This window comes from Neolamprologus brichardi, chromosome 10 (genome assembly GCF_056152115.1).
Source record: "Neolamprologus brichardi isolate AB-2024 chromosome 10, ASM5615211v1, whole genome shotgun sequence".
NCBI classification, from domain to species: domain Eukaryota; kingdom Metazoa; phylum Chordata; class Actinopteri; order Cichliformes; family Cichlidae; genus Neolamprologus; species Neolamprologus brichardi.
The window spans coordinates 20,536,170-20,560,138 of record NC_142113.1 but is presented as its reverse complement, the minus strand read 5'-3'; the positions used below and the strand labels follow the sequence as shown (position 1 = coordinate 20,560,138).

Genomic DNA, 23,969 nt, shown 5'->3' with positions numbered 1-23,969 from the left:
CTGCACACACAGATACAAAGATACATTAGAACATGTTTATACTAAAAGTAAAGTTAACTTTACTTTCAATTGAACTAAAATACGTCTACTGTATCGATCAATTTCACTGCCTACCTGAGCCATTAAAGCTGCTATCATTAGGATTATTAATTTATTATCATTTATTGATTTGATTTTTTAAGGCATTTTTATTACTCTTTTATTTAATTGGAGGACTGTTTATGTTTGTCTGTATACACCAAGCTCAGCAGTGCTTCCAATTTTGCTGTATACTTGTACTCAGCTTATCTTATTGTGAAGGTTATACCTGACTGAATATGGTGATAAATATAATCAATGCATCTGCCTATTTATTGTGGTTATTATATCACTTTGATCCATCATTGATTACATCAAAATTTCATTATCAAATATATTTGATAGTTTTGCAATGAATTTAATTCTGATGGTCTTTAAAATGTTTTTTTAAGTTATTCTTAGTCATCGTTCACAGTCACCGTAAACTACAGTATCTCATTGATTGGTGGCCAGTCAACTGTAAAAAGCCCATATTATGCTAACTTAGAGGTCCACGATTTCATTTGGGGTCCGGCATTTTAGGTTTTACATGGTTTAATGTTCAAAAAACATTCGTTTTTCTAACCTTGAAAATCGCTGTAGCTGTACTACAAGTTAAAAATGTGTCTTTAACTCTTTACGCCTTGAGAGCTTCCTAGCAGTAACCCTTGTTTCTCTTTTCTCACTTGAAAGGTTTCTGTTATATTTCAGGCCTCCTTACAGAACAAAATGACTCTGCCTCGGCAGCTACTCTTGTAAAACACCAGAAACTATTCTAATTGTCATCAAACCACGTCTTTATTAATACATATTGAGGTGTAAAACATGTTATTAAGAGGAGGTTATGATATGTTGTCTTTATGGGGTAAAGAGTTAAGTCTCCACATGCTAATAAAACCCAGCCTGATCAGATTGGTCAGCTAGCCCAGCAAAAGAGGCAAGAGAGAGTGTCGGTTACTAACTGTAACCAGAGACAAAGAGTCCTGAATAGAAATATTCGGCCGCTCAAGATCCGTCCTGCTCCTGCACTGTCCCCAACTCAAAAAACAAAAAGATTTTATCTTTGTGTTGTTGATGATGTCTGGTGACCGTTTCGTTTTTGTGCAGTCATTATGATAGCAAAGATGTAGCTTAGTGCAGTGCTTGCATTTGGACAGTATCTCACAAACGTGAGTACACCCCTCACATTTTTGTAAATATTTTGTCAAATCTTTTAATGGGACAACATTGAAGATACTAGTCAGTGTGCGGCTTGAACAAAAGTGTAAATTTCCTGTCACCTCTAAATAACTCACACACAGCCATTATTGCCTAAACTGCTGGCAACAAAAGTGAGTACACCCCTAAGTGAAAATGTCCAAATTGTGCCCAATTTGCCATTTCCCTTCCTGGTGTCATGTGAGATGTTACTTTTACAAGATCTCAGGTTCAAATGGGGAACAGGTGTGTTGAATTGTTCTCGCACTCTCTCGTACTGGTCACTGGAAGTTTAACATGGCACATCATGACAAAGAATTCTCTGAGGATCTGAAAAAAAGAATTGTTACTCTACATAAAGACGGCCTAGCTATAAGAATATTGCCAACACCCTGAAACTGAGCTGCAGCACGGTGGCCAAGACCATGCAGCAGTTTCACAGGAGAGGTTCCACTCAGAACAAACCTCGCCATGGTTGACCAAAGAACTTGAGTGCACGTGCTCGTGTCATATCCAGAGGCTGTCATTTGAAAATAGATGTGTGAAAGTTGCCAGCATTGCTGCAGAGGTGCATCAAATGGCTATCATTCCAGAAGGAAGCTTCTTCTAAAGATAATGCACAAGAAAGTCTCCAAACAGTTTGCTGAAGACAAGCAGACTAAGGGGGGGATTACCTGTGGTCTGATGAGACCAAGATAAACTTATTTGTTTCAGATGATGTCAGTGGTGTGTGGCGGAAACCAGGTGAGGAGTACAAAGACAAGTGTGTCTTGCCTTGCATGATGGTGGTACGTCACTATTTGGGGCTGCATGAGTGCTTCTGGCACAAGGAAACTACAGTTAATTGAGGGAACCATGAATTCCAGCATGTACTGTGACATACTCAAGAAGAGCATGATCCCCTCCCTTCAGAAACTGGGCCACAGGAAAGTATTCCAACAAGATAACAACCCCAAACACACCTCCAAAAAGATCAGTGCCTTGATAAATAAACTGAGGGTAAAGGTACTTGACTGGCCAAGCATGTCATCAGACTTAAACCCTATTGAGCATCTGTGGGGCATCCTCAAATGGAAGGTGGAGGAGCAAAAGGTCTCTAACATCCACCAGCTCCATGATGTCATTATGGAGGAGTGGAAGAGGATCCCAGTGGCACCCTGTGAAGCTCTATAGTGTTGGAAAATAATGATGTCCACACAAAATATTGGCATTTTGGGAACAGTTTGGACATTTTCACTTAGGGGTGTACTCACTTTTGTTGCCAGCGGTTTAGACATAAATTGCTGTATGCTGAGTTATTTAGAGGTGACAGCAAATTTACACTGTTACACAAGCTGTACACTGACTACTTTACATTGTATCAAAGTGTCATATCTTCAATGTTGTCCCATGAAAAGAAACAATAAAATATTTACAAAAATGTGAGGGGTGTACTCACACTTTTGTGAGACACTGAATGTGTTCAGATGCTGTCTAAATGTTACTTTCAGCCAGGGATCTTTTCCGTCACGACTGTGAGCGAGGTGTTTCAAGCAATTGAGGCACACTGAAGATAAAAACTCCTGTTGACATGGATTTTGGGCTTTGTGAATATGCAGAACATCTGCATGTATAAAGAAAAAGCTTCAACACTAAAATAAAGTGATAAAACCCCAGAAAGCATAATACGGGCTTAACTTGTGTTTCTTTTCGATTCTCACCAAGTGTCTCCTTTATGAGTCTCTCCAGAGTGTCAGACATGTTGGTTGGACGCGGAGAAGAGTCCTCCACTCGCTCCACTATCTCCTCTTTGATGGCGTTGATCACAAACAACAGCCGGTCTGCAGGAAAACACAAGTTTGACCACAGATTATTCACAAAAAAGTCTGTGCTTTTGTCTTCTGGTTAGACACTGTAACAATTCTTTTTAAAATTGGTGACAAGTATGAGCAGTCATTTCGTTATTCTTATCAATCACGATCTTATTTCTAATCTGACAAAGAAAAGAAAAAAAAGTAAAATGTCATAACAGTCACTGTCATCTTTGTCTATTAAGTTGCCGTTGAGCTGCCAACAGTGCAAGAAAAAAATACATGCAGATGTTGTTTCTAGTAAAGATTTAGATCACGTAGCGTCAGAGCCAACGTACCGTACTCTGTGCTGAGTCCCCAGAGCTTCACTTTATTTGCTTCGTATTGGGCTTTCTTTTTTAAACGGCAAGCTCTGCAACACACAGACAGAAAGAAGAGTTTCTAATCAATAGGAGGAAAGAGGATCTCACTGAGAAACAGAGGTTATTCTCAAATCAGCCATCTTTATTACAATCAGGCTCGAGAGGGTAAAACTTTTTGAAAATAATACTGTTGCAGTCATCACGACTTTACATATGGCTGTTCTCCAGCTGTCATGTGTACACAGCGAACACATGAATGCGTGGTTTACCTGGAGGCCAGCTTGTTTTTCTCCTTGCGAGAGCGTGGCCGTGCAGTCAGTGGTAGCTCGCTCACAGGAGTCAAGTCGCTGATCACCTTGTTCAGTTTACGAAGCTCTGTGCCGATCTGCAGCAGCTTGCGTGGATTGGGAGTCAGGTCTTCCACATCTGTGCGGCGAGACTTCTTCAGCATGTATTTTCCTTTGTAGAGATCATCAAAACAAAGGAGTTAGACATCAATCGCATTTTAAATGTTTCAGTTCTCGAAACATGAACAAACACTAGTCGTGCACATGGTACTGCAAGTGTACCTCTGTTTTTTTAAATTGCTTGATCTGGTTTTAAATAGGGCTGTTCGATATAACAATATATATCGGATGACGATATAAAAACGTCTATCGTTTCATTTTACGCTATCGTTTGTTTTGTGGTGTCGTAAAATAAACTGTTTACGGCAATATTTTTTCATGGTTTTGATGGTCACTGTAGTGGCTATATTAATTTCTTAAAGTTCTCTCTTTCTCTTATATTTAATATGACCACACTACGGACAGACAAGCGCCTGTTTTTATACGTTGTCGTTTGCAACAACGACGGTAAAACCATCGCGTGTCCGCTTGTTTATTTTCTACATATACCTTTCACAATAAAGCTCAAGATCCTGTTGAGACTTTTCAAAATAAACTGAATCACGCGAAATAGTATGCAGAGTATTTACGGATGAGAAGCAAAAAAGAGCCGTCAGGTGCTAAAAAATAAACCTTAGAGTCAAACGTTAGAACAAGCTTTTCCCCGCAGCACGCCGCGTAATAAATACTCACAAAGAGAACGGTAAATTCACAGAATTTACAGAAAATGTTAAATTTTTGTGATTTATATCGTTATCGGGACGATAGATGTCTTATATCGGGATATGAGATTTTGGTCATATAGCACGGCCCTAGTTTTAAATAAAGATTTTCTACGCACCAACAGCTGGTAACCTGCAGTGGGTCTGACAGGTGTGGGGATGCATTAATAACCTAATTATTAATCATCAAACAGCAACTTTTTGACCATGACCATAACTTTTAAAAGCCTGAAACTATGATGATCAAAATCCAACATGAATCATTTTATTCAATTTAAAGAACTCCCTTTACAACACTGAATAAATAAGAATATGGATACAAGACAAATAGTTTGCTGCATTTTTTTTTTTTAAATAGAGGAGTCCTTTAATGTGTGAAATAAAATATACATCTTTTATTTATTTAATAACTCCAATGTGATTACTCAAACTGTAGCATGACTGCAACATGCTGTGCACAGCTGCTGCTGTGGAAAATCCAACCGATCCAACCAGCCTGTCTCTGATCACTCTGCATTATCCACTAAAAGCCGTATACGATCATTTTTACGTCGATATTGGGCATGTAAAATAAAATGTCGGAAACACTTAAATGCAAAAGATTATTTAATTCCATATAAAACTGAAACTCAAAGCGAGACTTTAATAATGCCTGCATGCACATATAGTTGTGCATCTGTGTGTGTACCGTGGAGAGGCCCGTTCTTCTGGTACAGGTTGCTAGGCAGCGTGTGTCTGTCCCACTCGGACGGCTTGAGCATGCGTTCCTGTTTGGAGGGGGTGAGCTGCTCGCTGTACTCCCAGAAGTAGCGGCGCTTTCCTCTCTTTCGGCTGGAGACTCCTGCTGTGAGCCCTTTAATGTCCTCCATCAGCTCCATGTCACAGCCTGACGGAGGCAGAAGAGAGAGACACAGAAGGAAGGGGAGGAAATTAATGCAACAGAGACAAACAGAGACAAAGAAAAGGATGGAGTATTCAGTATTGTGGTGACACCAAATACCAAGTGACACAATACTGCAATCATCTGCTTGTAATGTAGCAATGTATCATATTATTTTTATACGTTCAATGAGATTATAGTTACTGAAAATGTAACCACACGTGCCTTTTCACATGTCCAAATTACTTGACCTCACTGTTTTGCTTTTTGCTTTTTGTTATGGGTATTTGTTGTGGATTTATATTTTATGTTGTACGTGTAGAATTTTTTTAATGTTTTGGGTTGTACAGCTCCTATCTTGGTCAGGTCTCTCTTTTAAAAGAAATTGTAATCTCAATCAGACAACCTGGTAAAATAAAGGTAATAATAATCACTTTAACTATTTTAAATTCAAGATTTATTTTGAAGCATCATTAACATATTACTTGTTGACAACCTGACATTTTTATGGAGAGTAGCTACCTGGCTCAGAGAAGGCGTCACTCATGTCATCGTCCTTGTCTGCTTCGTAGTCTTCGTCCTCCTCCTCTTCTTCCTCCTCTTCATTCTCAGACAGCTCATGCTCACTGCCAAAACCCTCATCGTGGTCTTCATCTTCTAGCTCCAACCCATCTCCTTCCTCTTCCTCTGCCTCTTCCTCATCCTCCTCGTCCTCCTCATCCTCTTCCTCTGTCTGGGGGTGGCCTCTGCTGCCCAGTCTGCTGCGGGTCATGAAGAGAGAGTAGTTGTGCTCCTCTTCCTTGGTCTTCTCCGTACCCTCAACAACCAAAAGACTGCCAGCCCCGCTGCAAACACCATCGCTGATCACCAGCCCAGAGGTGCTGGTCTCCAGAGCCTGGCTCGCCTCAACCAGCTGAGGCACAGTGGCAGACCGGCCTACAGGCATCTCTCTCCTCGCTGTCCCCTCTACTCTCCTTTCAAAGCTCGCCAGGCTGCCCGAACAGCTGGCGGCGGCAGCACCAGGTAGTCCCACTAAGGCGGCACTTGCTGAAGTAGAGGCTTTCTCGTCTCGAGGCTGGGAGAGAGGTAGAATGGGATCTGACCTCTCAAAATCCGTCTGGGGAGGCATATCCGCTTGGGTCTTATGTACAGCACTGACACGGACTTTAGCCTTGCGTACAAAGTCAGAGCTGTAGGAAGTTGGGGCTCCCATTTTGGTTCCACGCACCATGGGCTTTATTTGAGCATGACCATGGTCCTGGGTGAGACTGAGGTGGCTCTGAGTCTTAGCCATAGTCTCAGTGCTGGAAGGAACAGGTCTGGTTGCTCTTTGGGAGCCTTCAGGAAAGTCCGGGAGAAGGCTGCGCGAAGGACGGGAAGAGGATGTGGAGCTCGGTGAAGGTTGAACAGAGCCAGGGCCTGATCCTTGGCCGGGGACCAGGAGAGTCTTACTGTGACAGGGAAGCTGGGACGACTGAGTCTGGGGCAAGCTCAGGTCAGCGGGAGGGTAGAGCGTCTCACCCACAGGCTGTGAGTCCTCACTGTTGAGCTGAGCCAGCGTCGGAGTTCGACCAATCACCTCCTCGTCCTGGTAAGGACTGGAGAAGTCATCCAATCCCAGGAAGTCCACCTCTTTGGTGCCCCAGATATCACAGCTGGCCAGCCGTGTGTATCTGTGAAATACAGAGAGACACAGACTAGCAACAGTGGAAACTTTCGCCTTCTTGTCATAGTATCTTCATTACATCTTTGCATTGCAGCTGTTTCCTATTTTTGTCTACATTTGAATAACCTAAGCTTGTTAAATTTTTAGAATACTAGCTTGTTGGTGCATATTTTTACCATGCAAATGACCCTGCAAACACAATAATCAGCCGATCAACATGATCATCAGAGAAAAACTAGAATTTACAAGTTATTATTCATGAAAAACGACTAAAACATTATTTCAGCATGCTAAACATTCATGCTCTGCTGTTATATATGAAACTTGAAGATGAGTAACTGACTGAAGGGAAATATTGGAAATGTTCAGCAAAACCAGTAATGTTTCATATTCAATGTAATGTAATGTATTCATTTACTGCAACTTGCAGTGAAAACCTGTTTTCCCCACAGAGGGGATGCTAAATGTGGAAGTGCACTTGTCTCTACTTAGAACTGCAATGGCAGCCTGTCACATGACGGCAATGGTCCAGTCATATAGCAGTTAAACAGCACAGCACAGCACAGCGTGACTCCTCCACTTTCACTTTTATCTTTGCAGAGCTTGAGACAAATGCATTTTTCCAAGATGGAACATTTCAGAGAAAATCTGTAACTGTTCAACTTTCTTTTTCAACTTTACTTTTAACTTAGTTTAAAGTTTGTAACTTCAGTGAGAAACCAGTGATAACAGTGAAGCCTCTTCATGCCACAAGATATAAACAGGAAGCTCTGAGGCTCTCTCAGCACTCTCAGTGCGGTGAAGAAAACTATAGTTTGGTAAGACCAGCAAGCACCAAACGTTATTTTGGTGCACCAGAGCACAACAATATAACAAAATTAATCTGAAGTTGCCGAAACACACATTCTTAGTCAAAGCTGGAAAGTATGGTTTGCACATTAGTAAAAAAAGGTACAACAGTTTCCCCTGTTCCACTTCAGCACAACCCAAACCTAAGTCTGTATGCAGCAGATTTTTCAAACCCTGCAACAACCAGCACTATTCCACCCCAGTTTTAATGGACTTTGTTTTTCAGAGACAGTAGTCTGCCCTCAGTTTGCACTCAACATTGGGGAGGGGAGTACACAAGCTACTCTGGCAGCAAAACATCAGGGTAGCTGCAGGACAGACGGAGCATCACCTGAGACCCCAGGAGACTGCGGCAGACAGCTACTTTGTTGTTTACAGGCCTCTTAAACCACTTCCTGCCTCCCGGCTAACCTACTATCTGCTTCAAATCCTCATCTGCTGCGTCTATTTGATACCAAAAGGACAGGCCTTCACAATTACTGTTCTACTTCTGTACAAACCTTCAAAGCCTTCTGACCTTTCTCATGAGGCTCATTGAAAGACGTCACAACAGATTTAACTAAAACCAGATTTAACTAAAATCAGTCGTATCATCAATCGCAAGCTTATAAAAAGCAGGGGCCCACTACAGCCTCCTCATACTACAGACCTGGCGTGACCACAGTAAGATGAAGGTGAAATATCTAAATAATAGTTTAAAAATACAGCATAACTGTGAGTTTCATATTTTAAATGTTAGTTTAAAAAATGCAGGAAGCCTACCTATCTTAATGGCAGCAAATTACATGAAAAATAAACCAGATCAACAACATGTTAATGCATCTCATAATAGTTCAACACTTTCTGCTCCGTCAGCTAACCCACGGGTTCAAAGCAAAGACAGAAAAATTTAAAATTACATAATTTATAAGAAACTATCACACACACAAAAACCCACAAAGTCAACTTTACGGGACTTTGTTGATCAAACACTGGATGTGTTTGTGTACGATTTCAATATTCACATGTAATATGTGACCTATGCATTTTCAACTGTTGCTAAGGGCTTCTTGTTTTCGCTTCTTTCTTAGAGTCAGTGATTTGCTCCATTTTTCTGCTGCTTTTAAGCCTGGCTTTGTATGCTCTGTATTGGATTGTGTAAAGCACTTTGTGACTCTTTGAAAAGCACTATATAAAGTATCTGCTAGTTATTCATTTACAAACCAAGCCAGCTTCACAGAGTTTAAGAGGTCAAAGTTTTATGTGTCAGTTACTTGTTGTTGTTGTTTAACATGGCCTAAAAAAATAAAAAAAAAAGCTGCAACACATGAATAAATAATAAGTACCTGGTGAGGTCTTCCCAGTAGGAGTCCCACTGTTCGAACGCCGAGCTGCTGCAGACTGTCTCACATTCACCCAGACCCATTAGCTGGTCCACGCAACCCTCAACCTCCTTGCCTCCATCCCCGACCCCCACAATGCTGTCCCCACAGGGGCTCTGCTGGTGGCTCATGTCTCTGTCCTGAAGAGAGCAGCAAATTAAAGAATTACCTCCATGCAGCTGTTATAGGATAGGATGATCTGTAAAGTTAGAGTGCGTGTCCTTGTCCCAGACACAAAGGATCACGGTAAATGGACTGGTCCTACTCTAATCAAAGTGCTTCATACAACATACCTTATTCATATGAGCACCTTTTTCTACCTAAATGCTTTTCCAACAGTCATGCATTTACACTCCAGTGAAAGCATCGGAGAACAAATTGAGGTTCAGTATCTTGCCTAAGGATACTTTGGCATGCAGACTGGAGCAGCCAGAGATCAAACCACCAACCACCTTCCTCCTAAACTTCAGCCATGCAGTGTCATCATTTCACTATCTAACTGAATGTGAAATATTCCCACAATCTCCTCTTCTGTTACTGAGTCAAGGGCACTGACTAGTGAAGATTTCACATTGAAGTCATGCTGACCTATTGGACATGAAGTGCCACCGTTTCATTTTATCTGATGATTAGACCTTGTGTGAGATTTTGTAACAATTAAATGCTTAGTTGAGTTAAAAAAAAAAAACCTTTAAAGTCCTCCAAAGTGTTTAAAGAGACAGAGAGCTGATCAAGGCAGGTGGTAGGGTAGGTGATGTTGTATGAAATTCTACTTAGCTTAGACTTCATTATTGAATGATTTAGTTAACTTTTATAAAAGACATTTATGATAACAAGCCACCACATAATGCCAGCAACCAGGTGTTTGACTGTCTGGAAATTCACTACACAGCGGTCCCAAACAGCAAAAGCCATAAAGAACCTGCATGAAAGGACCAAGATCAGGGAGCCCTGCAACAGATGGTACAACCCCCACAGAGCTCTGATGTCAACATTGTGAAATCAGTCTAAGATTGCATAAAAGGGCAGAAGATGCTGACGTAGCCTAAGATAGGATTTCCAATATGCTTGTTAAAGAAAAGAAGAAAAAACACCCCACTGTGCTAAATAGCTTAGAAAACTCTGCACCCTGACTAACTAGTGCTGCTTTAATAATAAATGGGTGTCACACCAAATGATAAATAAACTAACTAAAGGAGATGGCAGGTCATCCTGCACACCATCATCTCATTAATGTGTTACTATGGTGAAAGAAATTGAGAGTGAGGCAGTCAATCACTATTGTTTAGTCTACAGAGGACAGTAAATTAAGGCAGACACCTGCAGCTGACAACATGAGCGGTGCTTCATATCACCTGCCTGAGAGCCTGGCAAATGTCAGACAGTTTCTAAACAATTAGACACGAGTCTCTGCTTCGATAAACGCCAGTCTGGAAGTTAAGCTGAGTCCACGGCAGCATTCATTAAACGTTTCTATAAACCTCAGGATTTCTCACCATTACTGAAATAATCCCTGTAAATGGTGAGGAATCACATCCAACCTCAATATTTTCAATTGTGAATCCTGGCGAAGAAGTCCTTTTGCCATTGCAGCAGATGGTTTGACAGGTATTATCTATCACATGAATGATAGCTTCATTCTACGGAAGCATCCCAGAAAACCACAGTGCCTTCTGTTTCATCCCAAATGATATCCTGCCTGTTTTTCTGTTTGCAATTAATAACTAGCCGTAACTAACCAACTGCGAGGCTGATAATTTGTGTGAGAATCATCACAGGAAATGACTTTGGCTTGTTTATATGTGTTATGTTAAAAGCCTAGGGACATATTAGTTCACCACAGTAACACTGTTGACTGAAAAATGAATTAATCGATTTATACCCACCAACTTCAGATCAGCAGAATCCCTACATGAGAGTCCCTGATTCAGTTTGGCTTGACTGTTCCAGTGATTTCTATTTAGACGTCGCACACAGATTTAACAAATTGTCAAACAAGTTGCACAATTTGAAATGTGCAACTTGAGATGACCAGCGAAGCAAAGATGATGAATTGAGAAATTAAACTGATGAAATAACTTTGGTTTCTAAGGTTTCTTGAAGTCAATGTTAGGTTAGAAAAAGAAGAATTGGAACGTTTATAATATGGTTTCCTTTAATCAGAACAAAGATACTGGATTTCATGCAGTTTTCCTGCTCTGTGGCCCCTTAGACAGTGTGCTGTGTAACCTTATATTGATCTTTGATATTTGTGGGGGTGCTTGGGCCAAGCTGACCCTTGAGCAGCTGTGTCTGATCAAGCCCCGCTGGCAGAGACTGGGTCTCCACTGGCGAATCTATAAATGTGGCTTAGCACAATCAAAACCTTCTTAGTTTACAGCCCAGCTACTTGAGTATGTATATGTTTAGAATAATCTTGGTGACTTTCAGTGTTTATATATATATTTGTCAAAAAAAAATCAAAGTCTTTTAGAGCAACAGTAGCACTTAACAAGAATCAATATAACTGTATATACACACATTCACTGCCGTAAAATAACTTCTTATTTGAGAAAGCTGTTGTGACTGTGATAGGGGACGATATTGAGTTGCTGCTGTTGACCTTTAAACTCGGATCCTTCATTTGGATGCAACTCAGTGTCAGCTCAGCATGAGCAGCTGTGACTGATGCGAAAAGAAGCCGGATTCAAAGCATGGTTACCAAGGTCTTACGTCTTTGTGTGTGTCTACTCACCAGTTCGTACATGAAATCTGGGTCAGAGCTGGTGGCGAGCAGCTCAGTGCTGGTCAGAGCCTGGTCAGCAATCGAGTAGTTCTGAAAGGCATCCCCAAAGGGAGGCTCCATCCCACTGACGCTGGGCTGCAACAAACACGGGGAAAAAAAACAAAACACTTGATTAAACAATAATGCACATCAACACAAGTAAAATCTGATAAACTCAGTTCAACCTTTGTCTTCCTTTTAATGCTGCTCAGTTTTTAAAAGATTATTGTTTAAAAGAATATTGTTCTGTAACGTTTGTTGTCATATTATACGATGTGTGTTTTTTTTTTAAATCATTATTATCTGACAGACACTTCAGAAGTCATATTAATAACTACATGTCCTCATCAGTGCCCCTCATATGTGGGGTCCCTCAGGGCTCAATCCTTGGTCCAGTTCTCCTTTCTTTATGTTACTCTTTTCAAAGGTATCTCCTAAGATTGTTGTGCAGTTGGGCTGCCACAAACGATTATTTTGGTAGTTGACCAGTCATCGATTATTTTTGTCGATTAGTTGACTAATCACATCATGCATCCATTGAACGTAAAACGTACAACATATTGCACCAGCATGCATCTGCTCTTATATAACTATCATTAACTTACAGCCTGAAGTGTTTTAGGTATATAGGTGTGTGTGTATATATATATATATATATATATATATATATATATATATATATATATATATATATATATATATATATATATATATATATATATATATATATATATATATATATATATATATATATATATATATATATACACAGGTTCCTGTGTATATAGCACAGCTGCTGAGACCTTATTCCTCTCCGATAGTCTGATCAGTGTCTCTTAACTATTTCATCCTCTTATGTTAAAATTTAGAGGTGACCGCACTTTTGAGGTTAAAGCTCCTAAACTGTGGAACAGCCTTCTTCAGCCTGTCGGCTCTGTGACTGTGGGTTGTTTTAACCGACTGATGAAAACTCATTTTTTTTTTAGTGTGTGGTTTTATCTAAAGTGTGAAGCACTTTGTAACTGTGCTATAGAAGTGCTATAAAACTAAAGTTATTACCATTATTTTTACATTTTGTGTGCCATACTTTCAATTCTGCCAGGAATTATTATAAGCTAGACGGAGGAAGCTACAGGTGTTTTCTGTGTGTATTTTTGTGTCATTATGATCAATGTTTGTACAACAGCTGAGTGGACACACAAATCCGACTTGAGTGCAGTTATTTGAATTATGTAAGTTCACAGTTTAGCTGACTTCAATTTCTAAAGATAGATGAAGCTATCATTTGCTGCACACAGACCGGTTTACCAGCGGGACTGTTTTGGGACTTGGAATATGTGCAGAATGCGGTTTGACATTGTCTTATTTGAAAGGGTTTCACAGAAGTGCAAGTTACCAATGCACCTCCCAGATGCATCACATCACAAATGCATTTCACCTGTGCAAAAACAAGCTGGCATTTATCGATGCAGTGTTCACAGTAGAGGTGGGAATCACCATACATCCCACGATACGATATTATTGCAATTTTTAAAAATATTTTGCGATATTCAGATTCTGTACATAAAGGTAAACTTTATCAATATTCATTTTATCTAATATCAAAGTCTCACACTCAGTCTTTCTCTTATTTCAGTTTTATTGTTGACAAACTGAATGGTTTGTATTACAGTCTAGTCCAACTTAACTGAATGCAACCATCTGGTACAATTATAGCTATTCTGAACTATGCAATTTATAAAAATTAAAGTTTTAAACTTAATTAAAATAAAACATGTCTTAAATTAAAATAAGTAAACTGTCATGTTTATTACTGCCAAAAAAAAAGTTAAACACATTTGGACAGTGAAGGAATGTCAGGATTCTTGCTCAGAAAAAGGATCAACATGCTCTGAAGTCAGAGCACAAAAACCTTTTTTGTAACAAAATATCGATTTCTGCTGTCCCTGTATCGATACATTATTAGCAAACAAAATATCACGATACTACACAGTATCGATTTTTTCCCCCACCCCTAGTTCACAGACAGTGGGTTTCAGAAGTGCTCTCGAGCTCACGCTGTGATTTGCACTAAAAAAGTAATGTCTGCCGTTTTGTTTGTTTGTTTGTCCGAAGGCCTGAAGATCATCACCAGTCAATATTGCCTAGATTTCAACATCATCTGTTGAATCTTTTAGGGATATTTTGTACTGTACATGATTACATTATCCAGGTCTTTGCAATGTGACACTAATAAATGCTCAATTGGCCCACGCAGTCTTTCACAGAGTGGTGATCACCTCCTTATCCTTAATTTAAAAAAATACGCTTTTTCTTTTCTTTTTTTCCAAATACCCAATCGTGAGTCTTTTGTTGCCCCCATGTGCTGCCCCTCACAATTAATAGCATAAAAATGTGTTCATACCATTTACTGTTAATTATAAAGTTTTACATGACTGCCAAATCCTTGAATACTCTTTCTGTATATTTTACATAATATCAGCTTTTTGGGATCTTGAATGAGATTTTCTGGAGGCACTCTTTTTTTGTAATGGAGATTATTACTGAGGAGGTTTCTCAGTTTTATACTCGGCGTTCTCATGTTGGCAGACTCTGTAATGAAGCTGCTAATTTGTCAAAGACTGTATATAAAAGACTAAAAGTGAAGCAGGTGCAGCGGTTCCTTGAGCCTGCGTTCTTTCTAATGGCTAGCAGGAGGCCAGAACTGGTTAATGAGAAAACAGCCTCAGGTCTCTCAGCATATAAACTTTAAAAAAAAAAACAAGACTGCGACATGATGCTCATGATGCTTTTGAAAATACCGTCCCATTTTGAATAAAAAAGAAGGCTTAAAGAGGCTATGACTTAAGTGGAGTTACCTTATAAATGGTATGTCATTAACATACAAGCATGCATTGTGAGGGCCAACATGCTCAGTTCAAGCATTTAAGACGAGTCTTGCCTAACCAATGGGAGACATCCTAAGGCTACGTCCATCTTTTATATTGAGTTCATGCTGTTTCTCTACTGCTTAAATAGTCTGACAGACTCTGCATCTCATCATTCCTACATAATATAATCAGTCACAATACAATTATCTGTCATTTCAATCTTCCTATAATCATTAGATGTATTTCAATAAACAATAATACTAAAAACTAAAACAGAAAGCAGTGTGCATTTATGAGAGAGAAAAGAAAAGATAAAGCACTGACTGTGCAGTCATGTCTCATGTCAACAGCAAATAAATAAATAACATTTTTTCTGCATTTAGAGCACACAAAAAAAACACAAAAAACCAACCAAAAACACTGCAGCTATTGTGCCCAAACACGCAACTATGAACTGAGCAAACTTAAGCTGGGCACTGAAGCATAATCAAATACATGAATGGGAGGCTTTTTTTTCCCCATCCGCTCCCTCATACAGACAACTTTTCATATGTGATTTTATTCTGCTCCCCCTCTACTGCCACATTTGACACCAAAACACGACATAACAGACATGAAAAGTGAGAATAATTTAACCATTTAACCACCATAACCATTGGAACATCAGAGGAAGTGTCTGCGTGCACACCGACCTGATTAATAATCAGTATAACCCACAAACATGGCTATTGACAGGTGCATCAGGAAGCAACAGCACCTGCTACCCTGTAATGCTCCCAGACACGCTCCATGACTTTGACAGAGAATAATATATTGTAGTTAAAGGTTATGAGAAAAAAAATCATGTTACATTCAGTATATCAGTGATCTAATATATCAAAATAATGGATAGCTGTCTGATTTTTTCCATCATCATCATCAAGAAAAAAAAACTTCCATCAGCAATAGAAAATACTGTAAAAACACTCCTGCAATTTAAAGTAAAACCCATTACTAATATATCTGCAATAAAGTTAACATCTACAGATATTACTCCAGAGCTGCTGTTGTTATTTGTGTTCTAGCGCTGAAGTTAAACACGTGTCTCAGCCCAACAAACCACCAGCATCTCCTGTTCTTCACTCTAACAGCTGAGGGAATTATTTGATAAGATTGCAGCTACAGACGCGCTGCAATCACAACATACTTGCACATTTGCAAGATACCACAAAACCCTAAGAAACAAACAGTCCCTGTGGTATCTAATATGAATAATAAAAAAGGAGAAAAGAACAGCAGAAAAAAAGAAAAAAAGAAAAAAACACTGTCAAGGCTGACACCATCATTTCCGGGAGCTGACTTTGCTATGTTGCTATTAATTCGGCACCGCAGAGAATTACAAAAATGTTAAAGCCTGCTCAGAGTTGGCACTCTGCACTTATTTTTTTAGAAGGACTGAGAAAGTCGCTCACAGTCAGCCCATCTGGCTTCAGCAGCTGTTTGGATGCAGGGTCTACAGACATCATACAGCACTGGGGTCAGTCACTCTCCTCTTTCAAGCCCCTGAACCGTGTTTCACATCTACGATTCTGTCTGTCCGCAGGTGTTTTGCATACTTCCTCACAGGAAGTTTTGTCTCAGATTTTTGTGGAGAGTTCATTCAGACCATTTAAAAATAAAAAAATAAAGTCACTTTTTGTTCGTGGGTTTATGGGTTAATGGAAAAAAAACAAATCAACAACAGCGACAGCACAATTTCCCCTCCTCCTATCGTACCTCTTACCTGAGGCATTGCCAGGCACAGCTTAGAGCTCCAGTGGTGGGAACCTCTGGGTCTCCTGTCCAGTCCCAGTGGTGTGAGGTTGTCCGATCAGCACAATAAATTACTGCTGAGGGAAACAATCGCAGAGTGCTGGTGGATGCAGGGGAGGGGGAGAGGGAGACTGTGAATAATTGGGCTCAACCTGGTCAGGTCTGGTCTGTTGTGGTCTGGTGCGGTTCTTGGTAAGCTTCAGGTCTGTGGTTAGAAGAACACACAGAGAGCAAGTATTAAAATCAAAAGAGTTGAAAACAAAGAAGTCGATTTTAACCACAGCTGCTGTGTTTGGTTGTTGTTCTCAAACGAAACCGCAGGATGGTAAACTGTGTAATGTTAAAGCAAACGACAAAATAAAGTATACAGAAACAATTCGGTTCTGTTTCATCAAACAACAGCCAAAATATTCAGCAGACTGAAATAACTTTGTGACATAAATGATGCATGATGTAAAATTGATGCAAGCAAGAAAAACACACATGAAATACTAAAAATTGTGTGTAAAGATCAGTCTCTATGACTTGGGACTATAAACGGAGCACCGAAAAGTAGACAGCAACTCTCTACCAAATTTGATCCCTGTCCTCATCAAACATTCGGTAAGCAGCCTCTTTGTCAAACTCAAATGCTGCCAAGCAATCGCTCACAGTTAATCTGATCTGTTCTGAGTCAACCGCGCATCAAGCTTAGCTGCAACCTTTTTAATTACCTCCTTCACCATCATCAAGCTTGGTTCATTCTTTGCTTGTTTGTCATTCGCTCACTTTCTTGCATCACCAAACGACGGCAACATTTAGATTGATCTTTGGTCCTTTTGCTGCTTTTGCATAGCAAACACACGAGAGTCTGCGTGGAGACATGGCCCCAGCAGCAATCTGTCAGCACAATATCACACACGAATCACACTCCTCTCTGAGCAAGATAACAACATCACTTCCTCTTGCAAATGAACTTCTCACCCCTGAGCTATGTATACACACTTTTGCATAGAGACAGGAAGTGGGCAAAAAAAAAAAAAAATACACAGCCGTGCACGCCTCTGGGTCAAATGCATTTGTAAAAGCAACACCTTCACCAACATCAATGCACATGTGAGTAAACAAGTCTCTGCACACACACATGCACGTACACACTAACCACCTTGGTCACCTATAATATATTTGGAAGCTCCTCCTCCTCTGAAATACAAATTCTCTTATTACCATATCATGATGTGCACTTCCTTCCTGGGCAGCTGTGTCTGGTTTCATGTTTAGGAAAAAAAGCAGAGTGATGACATATATGGCCTGAACAATAACAACAACATCAATCCAAACTCGCTGCTATCACAGAGGGGAAACAGAAAGCCCGTGTCCACAACCAGAGGTTCTCAAAAACATGTGGAAAATGAGCCACCGTTATCCAGTCGAAGTAGCACTGAATCTTTTCCAGCAGCACAGTTTAATCCAACTCACTACCCAGTGGGTGACACAGGCTGTGATGCAGAGCCAGATATTTATGACCGACTGTGGCAGGCTGCAAGAACCCAGAAGAAGAATTCCTCTCTCTGTTTGGTCGGACTTCAGAGATAAAAGCGCCTCCATTAGGTGTTGTACTTTAGGACTGAGCTTTGTTTAAGGCCACAGCAACCTCCGCTTATATCAGCATTCTTGTACGAGCTCAATCATTTCTGTTTTTCCTCCAAGGCTGCTTTTGGGAACATTAAAGATTTGCTTTCTTTCTTTTATAAGGCTTGCTATGAAGATAGAAAAAGTCGCTCAACAGGTCAGATTCTTTTGCTGTTTTGCAGCATAATGTTTACATCTCGGTTGAGTCTGAACCCAGGGCCAGCTTTTACCCATCCAGACCAAGTAATAAAACACAGCGCTCACCATCAGTAATGTAAATGACTTCTGATTATGCTGCTAGGATGCACTCTGGCTGCATCATTCTGCTCACACGCTTTACACCATTTTTAACAATATAAATTGTTGTTCTCTATAACAACTCTTGGCAACTAATTTTGGCTTATTTGGTCATAGCGCTATTTCACTGAAAATCTATGGTTTCCTGTCTACAAAATGCTTAAAATAGTTGTCTTTGTTTCTGTGTACAATGAACAAACACTGGGTGATTGATATAAATGTCAACCACCAGAAAAATACCACTGAATGCAACATTTTACAGCTGATATATTAGTATTTATTAAAGCTTGTGAAGTCAACAAAATGCCAAAACAACCTTTTAGCAGGTTGTAATTCAGACGATCTGACTGCACCTGATCTGGGCACAGCTCTGTTTTCAGGCTTCAGAAGAAGACTTTGGCCGTAATTCAGAAAGAGGGCCTTGCATTTGAGTATTTTAAAAATGTATCCCATCAGATGGAGACACTGGCCTGCACCATTTATACACCTGTGGTGCACTGAGTAGCCAGCATATCATTTTAACAATAACACATGTTGAGATGTCTCATCCCATTTAAGCAGCATACAGACCCACCTAGGCCACATGACTGAAGCAAACATAACAAGGTAAGCCTTGCAGTCATAAACTGATCATAACGCTGGTGTATCAGTTTAATACCAGCTGTTATTTATGGGTAATATTTGAGATCCCTGGTATCATTTTTTTAAACCTCTCTCAAAGGTTTCCCCCACATTTAAAACATGTTCTCAAGTTTTAAGCTGCCTTATTTTTAATGTTTATAATGAATGTGTCTCACCTATGTGTGTATATTTATTTTGTGTGCTTTGCTGTGTATCATGTGTGCATTATTAGAGTATGTAGCCACTGCTGATTGACAAGGTCAATCAGCAGTAGCCATCTTGGCCTTGGCGATTTTCAATAATTACACTTGTGGTTAAATGAAGGAAATTTTAAAAAGTAACAACAACACCTGCTCCTCGTTTCTCATCACTGCACTGAATGATTAAAACGATAGCAAATAATGAGCTGATAGCGAAACTGCTGCATTTTCAATACCAAAAACCATTTACTAAAATTAAAAGCAAAACAGAAAGCATCACTATAAGTGTGAGAGTGCAACATGTGTCACTGTGCTGAGACTAAATCTATAGATTTGTGGGAAAGTAGCGTTCAAAAGCGACCATTAACTTTGAAGCTTCAGACATTTATATGTGGAAAAAAGCATTTAAAAAAATCGTATTTTTTAAAACCCAGTGGTGTTTGTTTCCTCTCTTCCCTATTAGTTCAGTGCACTGAGGGTTAAAAAAAGAAAAAAGAAAAAAAAGGGGGAGTTAAGTGTTGAGTTCAAATCATGAGCTGCGCTATCATGCAAACAGCTCTCGTTCTCCACAACACTGGACGTGGTCCAAGTAGGCCAGTCAACAGTGTCTTATTTAGAATGAGTTACCTACTGATAGCAGTCAGCCCATGATCCCTACAGTGATAACAAGCATGAGACAGCAGTCTGTTTCTGAGCACGGACATGTGAGGAAGTCTGCAAATATCAGAAAAGGTCACCAATCCATAAGTCGTATAAGAAAACAAAGTATGAGCGCTCACTGACAGGCAACTGTGCTTAAAGGCTGGAGATTATTTATTTATACATAAGTTTACGACTAAGTGGTACAGGCACAGAGCTGGCACTAGAGCTGGCAATTATTGATTATGTGTCGGCCATTCAGAGGAATCATCTAGTGATAAATGATCACAGTGTTTGTCTTCTGACAGAGAAAAATATTAATAATTTTAAGTTGCTTTTCACATTTAGGTAACTATCTTACACCTTGAGATTTTCCATGTTAAAACATATACCAACATTAGAAAAGCAGCTGTGTTTATTAAGGATGTACCAGCAGATGTTTATCTATTTCTTTCTCTCTGCTCTTATATATCTGGAAATCAGTTTCATGCATTTTTAAGAAACAAAAATGTTCAGTTTTTTTTTTACAAACTCAATGAAAAACTGTTATTTTGAACTTTAGCATGAGCAAGGATTTGATTTTTAAATCTTGAGACTGATTTCAGTTCACTGAGCAGCTTTTACCACAGCATCCTCCACAGTGAACAGATCTTAACTCTTGTTTTGCTTTTCTGAACTGAGAGGTTTCTATCATATTTCAAGCCTGCTTATAGAACAAAATGACAGGGTTTGCACAAGAAGTTAGTGAGGATGGTCTCTGCCTATGCAGCTAGCCACAGAAAAACCAGAAACAAATCCCATAGGTTTTCAAAGCTGCAAAAAAATGTCATCTTTATGCGAGAAAGAGCTAACGCAGCAACTTCACATGGGAAGATTCAGACTTTTTTTATTGAATATGTTTATATATTAAGCCAGTATATTAAGCTATAGCTCTTTTGCACACATCTGTTTCAAATCTCCATATTTTGTCTCCTTTTCTGTCTTCAGCTATTTATTTGTACTATTTGTATTTATATGTTCTATTTCTATTGTATATATTAATCGGCATCTGTGGGTGGACAGCAAAGAAAGAATTTCATTGCACAAAGAAATGCCTTTTCTCTTGTGACACATGACAATAAACACTTTGAATCTTGAATCTTATGACAGTGTTTTCACTAACCCTGCAGCTCAAAACAAAAAGTAATCTTTGCATTCAGCATCTGACAAACAGCAATCATTCTACTATATATAAGCACTGATGGGTGACGCCTACTTCACTTCAGATGCTTGATTTTAGTCCACAACGTCATACCTGCAAGAAGATTACAGGTAACACAGCGGTTCCAAAACTGCAGGGTGGCTGGCTGCCTTTGAGAAGGACAGAGAGTCATTGTGCTGGGCGGGCACGTGATCGGAAGAAAAAAACAAGACGTGAAACTTAACTGAATTAATTGGATTGTCACAGACAAACGTAATGCATACCACTGTGGCAAAAATTCATGCGACTCAGCTACCTCCTTTTCTCCTGCCAAGACAGGCTTGCTTTGAAAGGCGTTGATAAACGTGAATCATTTGGAAACTATACAGAAAGAAGAGCTGTTTAAAGGTCTTAAAGCAGTCACAAGATTGCAACAAACAAAGTTAAAATTAAAAAAACAAACAATTTAAAAAACAAACAAAACAGTTAAATCTGGTGATCCCCAATAAACCAGTCGAGTCTAAAATATTTTCAAATCAATCTCAAGTTCACTATCAGCACAGCCTTTTGGGTAATTAGGTTTGGCTCGCTCTGATCCCAGCATTCCTTCAATGGTAAAATTACTTTGCTATCAAGGATCCTTTTCTCCTGTTCATGGAAAGCACTGCTTTCAATAACATATGGTTTCAAATTATTTATGATAAAAGCAAACAAAATCAGTATTTCATGCTTGAAGACATTTTTTTTTAAACTACCCTGCATTTGAGGCATATGATGGCCTGATAACTGTATGGTACAACACAGATGTTTTTATCCTGTTAAAAGGAGCACTCATAACTAAAATCAAGCACAGATAAAAGGTGATGAATGCAGGGTGAGCTTTGTAACATCAACCCTGCACAAAGACGCAAATACTATCTGCTTCTTCCTAAATGTCTTACATGCACATCTTTGCACCACTTCGTGGTGGATGCATTTGTTTTGCAAAAGCGTGCGCATCAAAACAATCATCGGAGTATACCGGAGTGGTGTACATTACAAATGGCCTATTACAAAACACCAGTAAACCCATAAATGTCACCAGTATCTCACCAGTCACTGCACTCATCACAGATCCTCAGCAAAGCAAAACAAAGCCTCAAACTAACCATTCTGTGCCAACACCCACGTAATCCCAATCATCCATTGGCAGAGCTGAGAATTTGTCCCGCCTCTACGAGTCCTGGAATAGCCGTCGCAGCCGTCAATCAAACGAGCTGCTTCATCACAAACAGCCTGGATTCAGCCTAGGTTGAGGCAGAAGATAAACAACTTGGAGGCCTACATGCCCGTGGCCTAGATAACCGTGTTTCACAGATATTTAAAGTAAAATCCACCACCTACCACAAAACCTCAACGCAGCACTGCAGTACGACTCAATCTGGGGCACGTTTAGTCATTTATATCGAAGAAGAAACACTGAATCAAACGTTTAAGTGCCCAATCCAGACGATAAACTATAGAGCAGTTATTAAGGTGAAAACCCAAAGTAATATAATAACACTAATAAATCGTCACTAAGGCCATTTCCTCGGTGAAAATATAAGTCTGCTGTTTGCCTTCGACCACATGGAAATTTCTGGCTGTGTCGAGTCTTTTTTCCTGCTGCTCTCGATGTGTTGTGCATTGGGGGGCGTGTACCTTAATGAGACTTCGGGCTGCCTGCAAAAAGTCACAGTAGAAGGGGTTTCACGCGACTACCGAGGCTTTTCCTACCACAAATACACCTCCAAACAGTCTACAATTGCTCTGCCACACATATAAAGGCATGCTGTGTAGTTTTAAGTGCATTCCAAGCCGTGCAGGATGACTGTAGGTAGTTTTAAAGTAGAGTTCAAGCCAATCTTCTTACATAAGTACACTTTTGACCACGCTGATCCAGAATCAGTCACTTCTGGGAACTGACCCACTACACTTTAGAGGACTACATCAGCTAAACAGTCTGTTTTTTGTGGACAGGTTTTTAGGCTCGGTGATCGAAATTTACCTGAGCTCGTCGTAAAGCATTAGCTAGCCACATTTCTCCACTTCCTACAGGAGCTCAACAAACTGCGGTCCAAAAAACAGAAAAGAAGAAAAAAAAAAAGCAACCAAACAGCTTGTGTTTTATTCCTTCTGGTTGGGTTTTTAACGCGGAACTGGACAGTCTCGCTTCCTTTTCAGCTGCAACCTCAGTCAGTATGGCCTCCGTCCGCCCCCTTCCTCATCCCAGCTGAAGCCCGATACACAACAACAACCGACCGACAGTTAGCTTCAAAGCTAATCCGCCGCGGCGGTGAAAACACCCATCCGCTGCCAAGCCCAACTTTCTCCGAAACGGATGAAAAACGGTCGTACTCACTTTGAGGACGCCCCCACACACGTTTCTCTCGGTGTTGGACCTCGTGTGTGTCCCGTGTTAGAGATAATAACGTTCCCTTTTCAATGGAGTCCGCACGCTGTTAAAGCTCTCTCGGGTTTGTTTTGTTTTTCTTCTTCCTGACGGGTTCCTGGAAAGCGCGTGACTGCCTTACCACGTGGTGCGCCGCAGGGCCAATGGGAGAACAGCTCGAGGCTGGACCTTAACATCCTGCAACATTTCACCATTTTTTTCCCACTTTCTTGAGGTTCAGCTCATTATTTAATAAACAATTTATTAGACTTCTGTCTGCTTTAGAAAACTGAGACCAAACACTCAAAAGAAACTA

The 23,969-nt window shown here is 40.0% G+C and overlaps 1 protein-coding gene across 4 annotated transcripts in view; it reads right to left on the bottom strand.

Moving 5' to 3' along the window:
* Positions 1–23,766, bottom strand: part of crebrf (creb3 regulatory factor) — a 31,759-nt gene extending 7,993 nt beyond the window's left edge. Inside the window, exons 1-9 of one of the 4 annotated variants that reach the window (XM_006784903.3) lie at positions 23,624–23,766; positions 16,660–16,900; positions 12,005–12,130; positions 9,235–9,410; positions 5,917–7,067; positions 5,203–5,400; positions 3,676–3,865; positions 3,383–3,456; positions 2,955–3,074 (exon numbers count right to left, since the gene is read on the bottom strand). In XM_006784903.3, the coding sequence (XP_006784966.1) occupies positions 2,955–3,074; positions 3,383–3,456; positions 3,676–3,865; positions 5,203–5,400; positions 5,917–7,067; positions 9,235–9,410; positions 12,005–12,115 (2,020 nt within the window). In that variant the 5' untranslated portion in view covers positions 12,116–12,130; positions 16,660–16,900; positions 23,624–23,766. Of the gene's footprint in view, positions 1–2,954; positions 3,075–3,382; positions 3,457–3,675; positions 3,866–5,202; positions 5,401–5,916; positions 7,068–9,234; positions 9,411–12,004; positions 12,131–16,659; positions 16,901–22,335; positions 22,353–23,269; positions 23,576–23,623 lie in introns of those variants that run through there. The other 3 variants (XM_006784902.3, XM_035905358.2, XM_035905360.2) reach the window with 3 other exon arrangements.
* Positions 23,767–23,969: the final 203 nt, after the last annotated feature.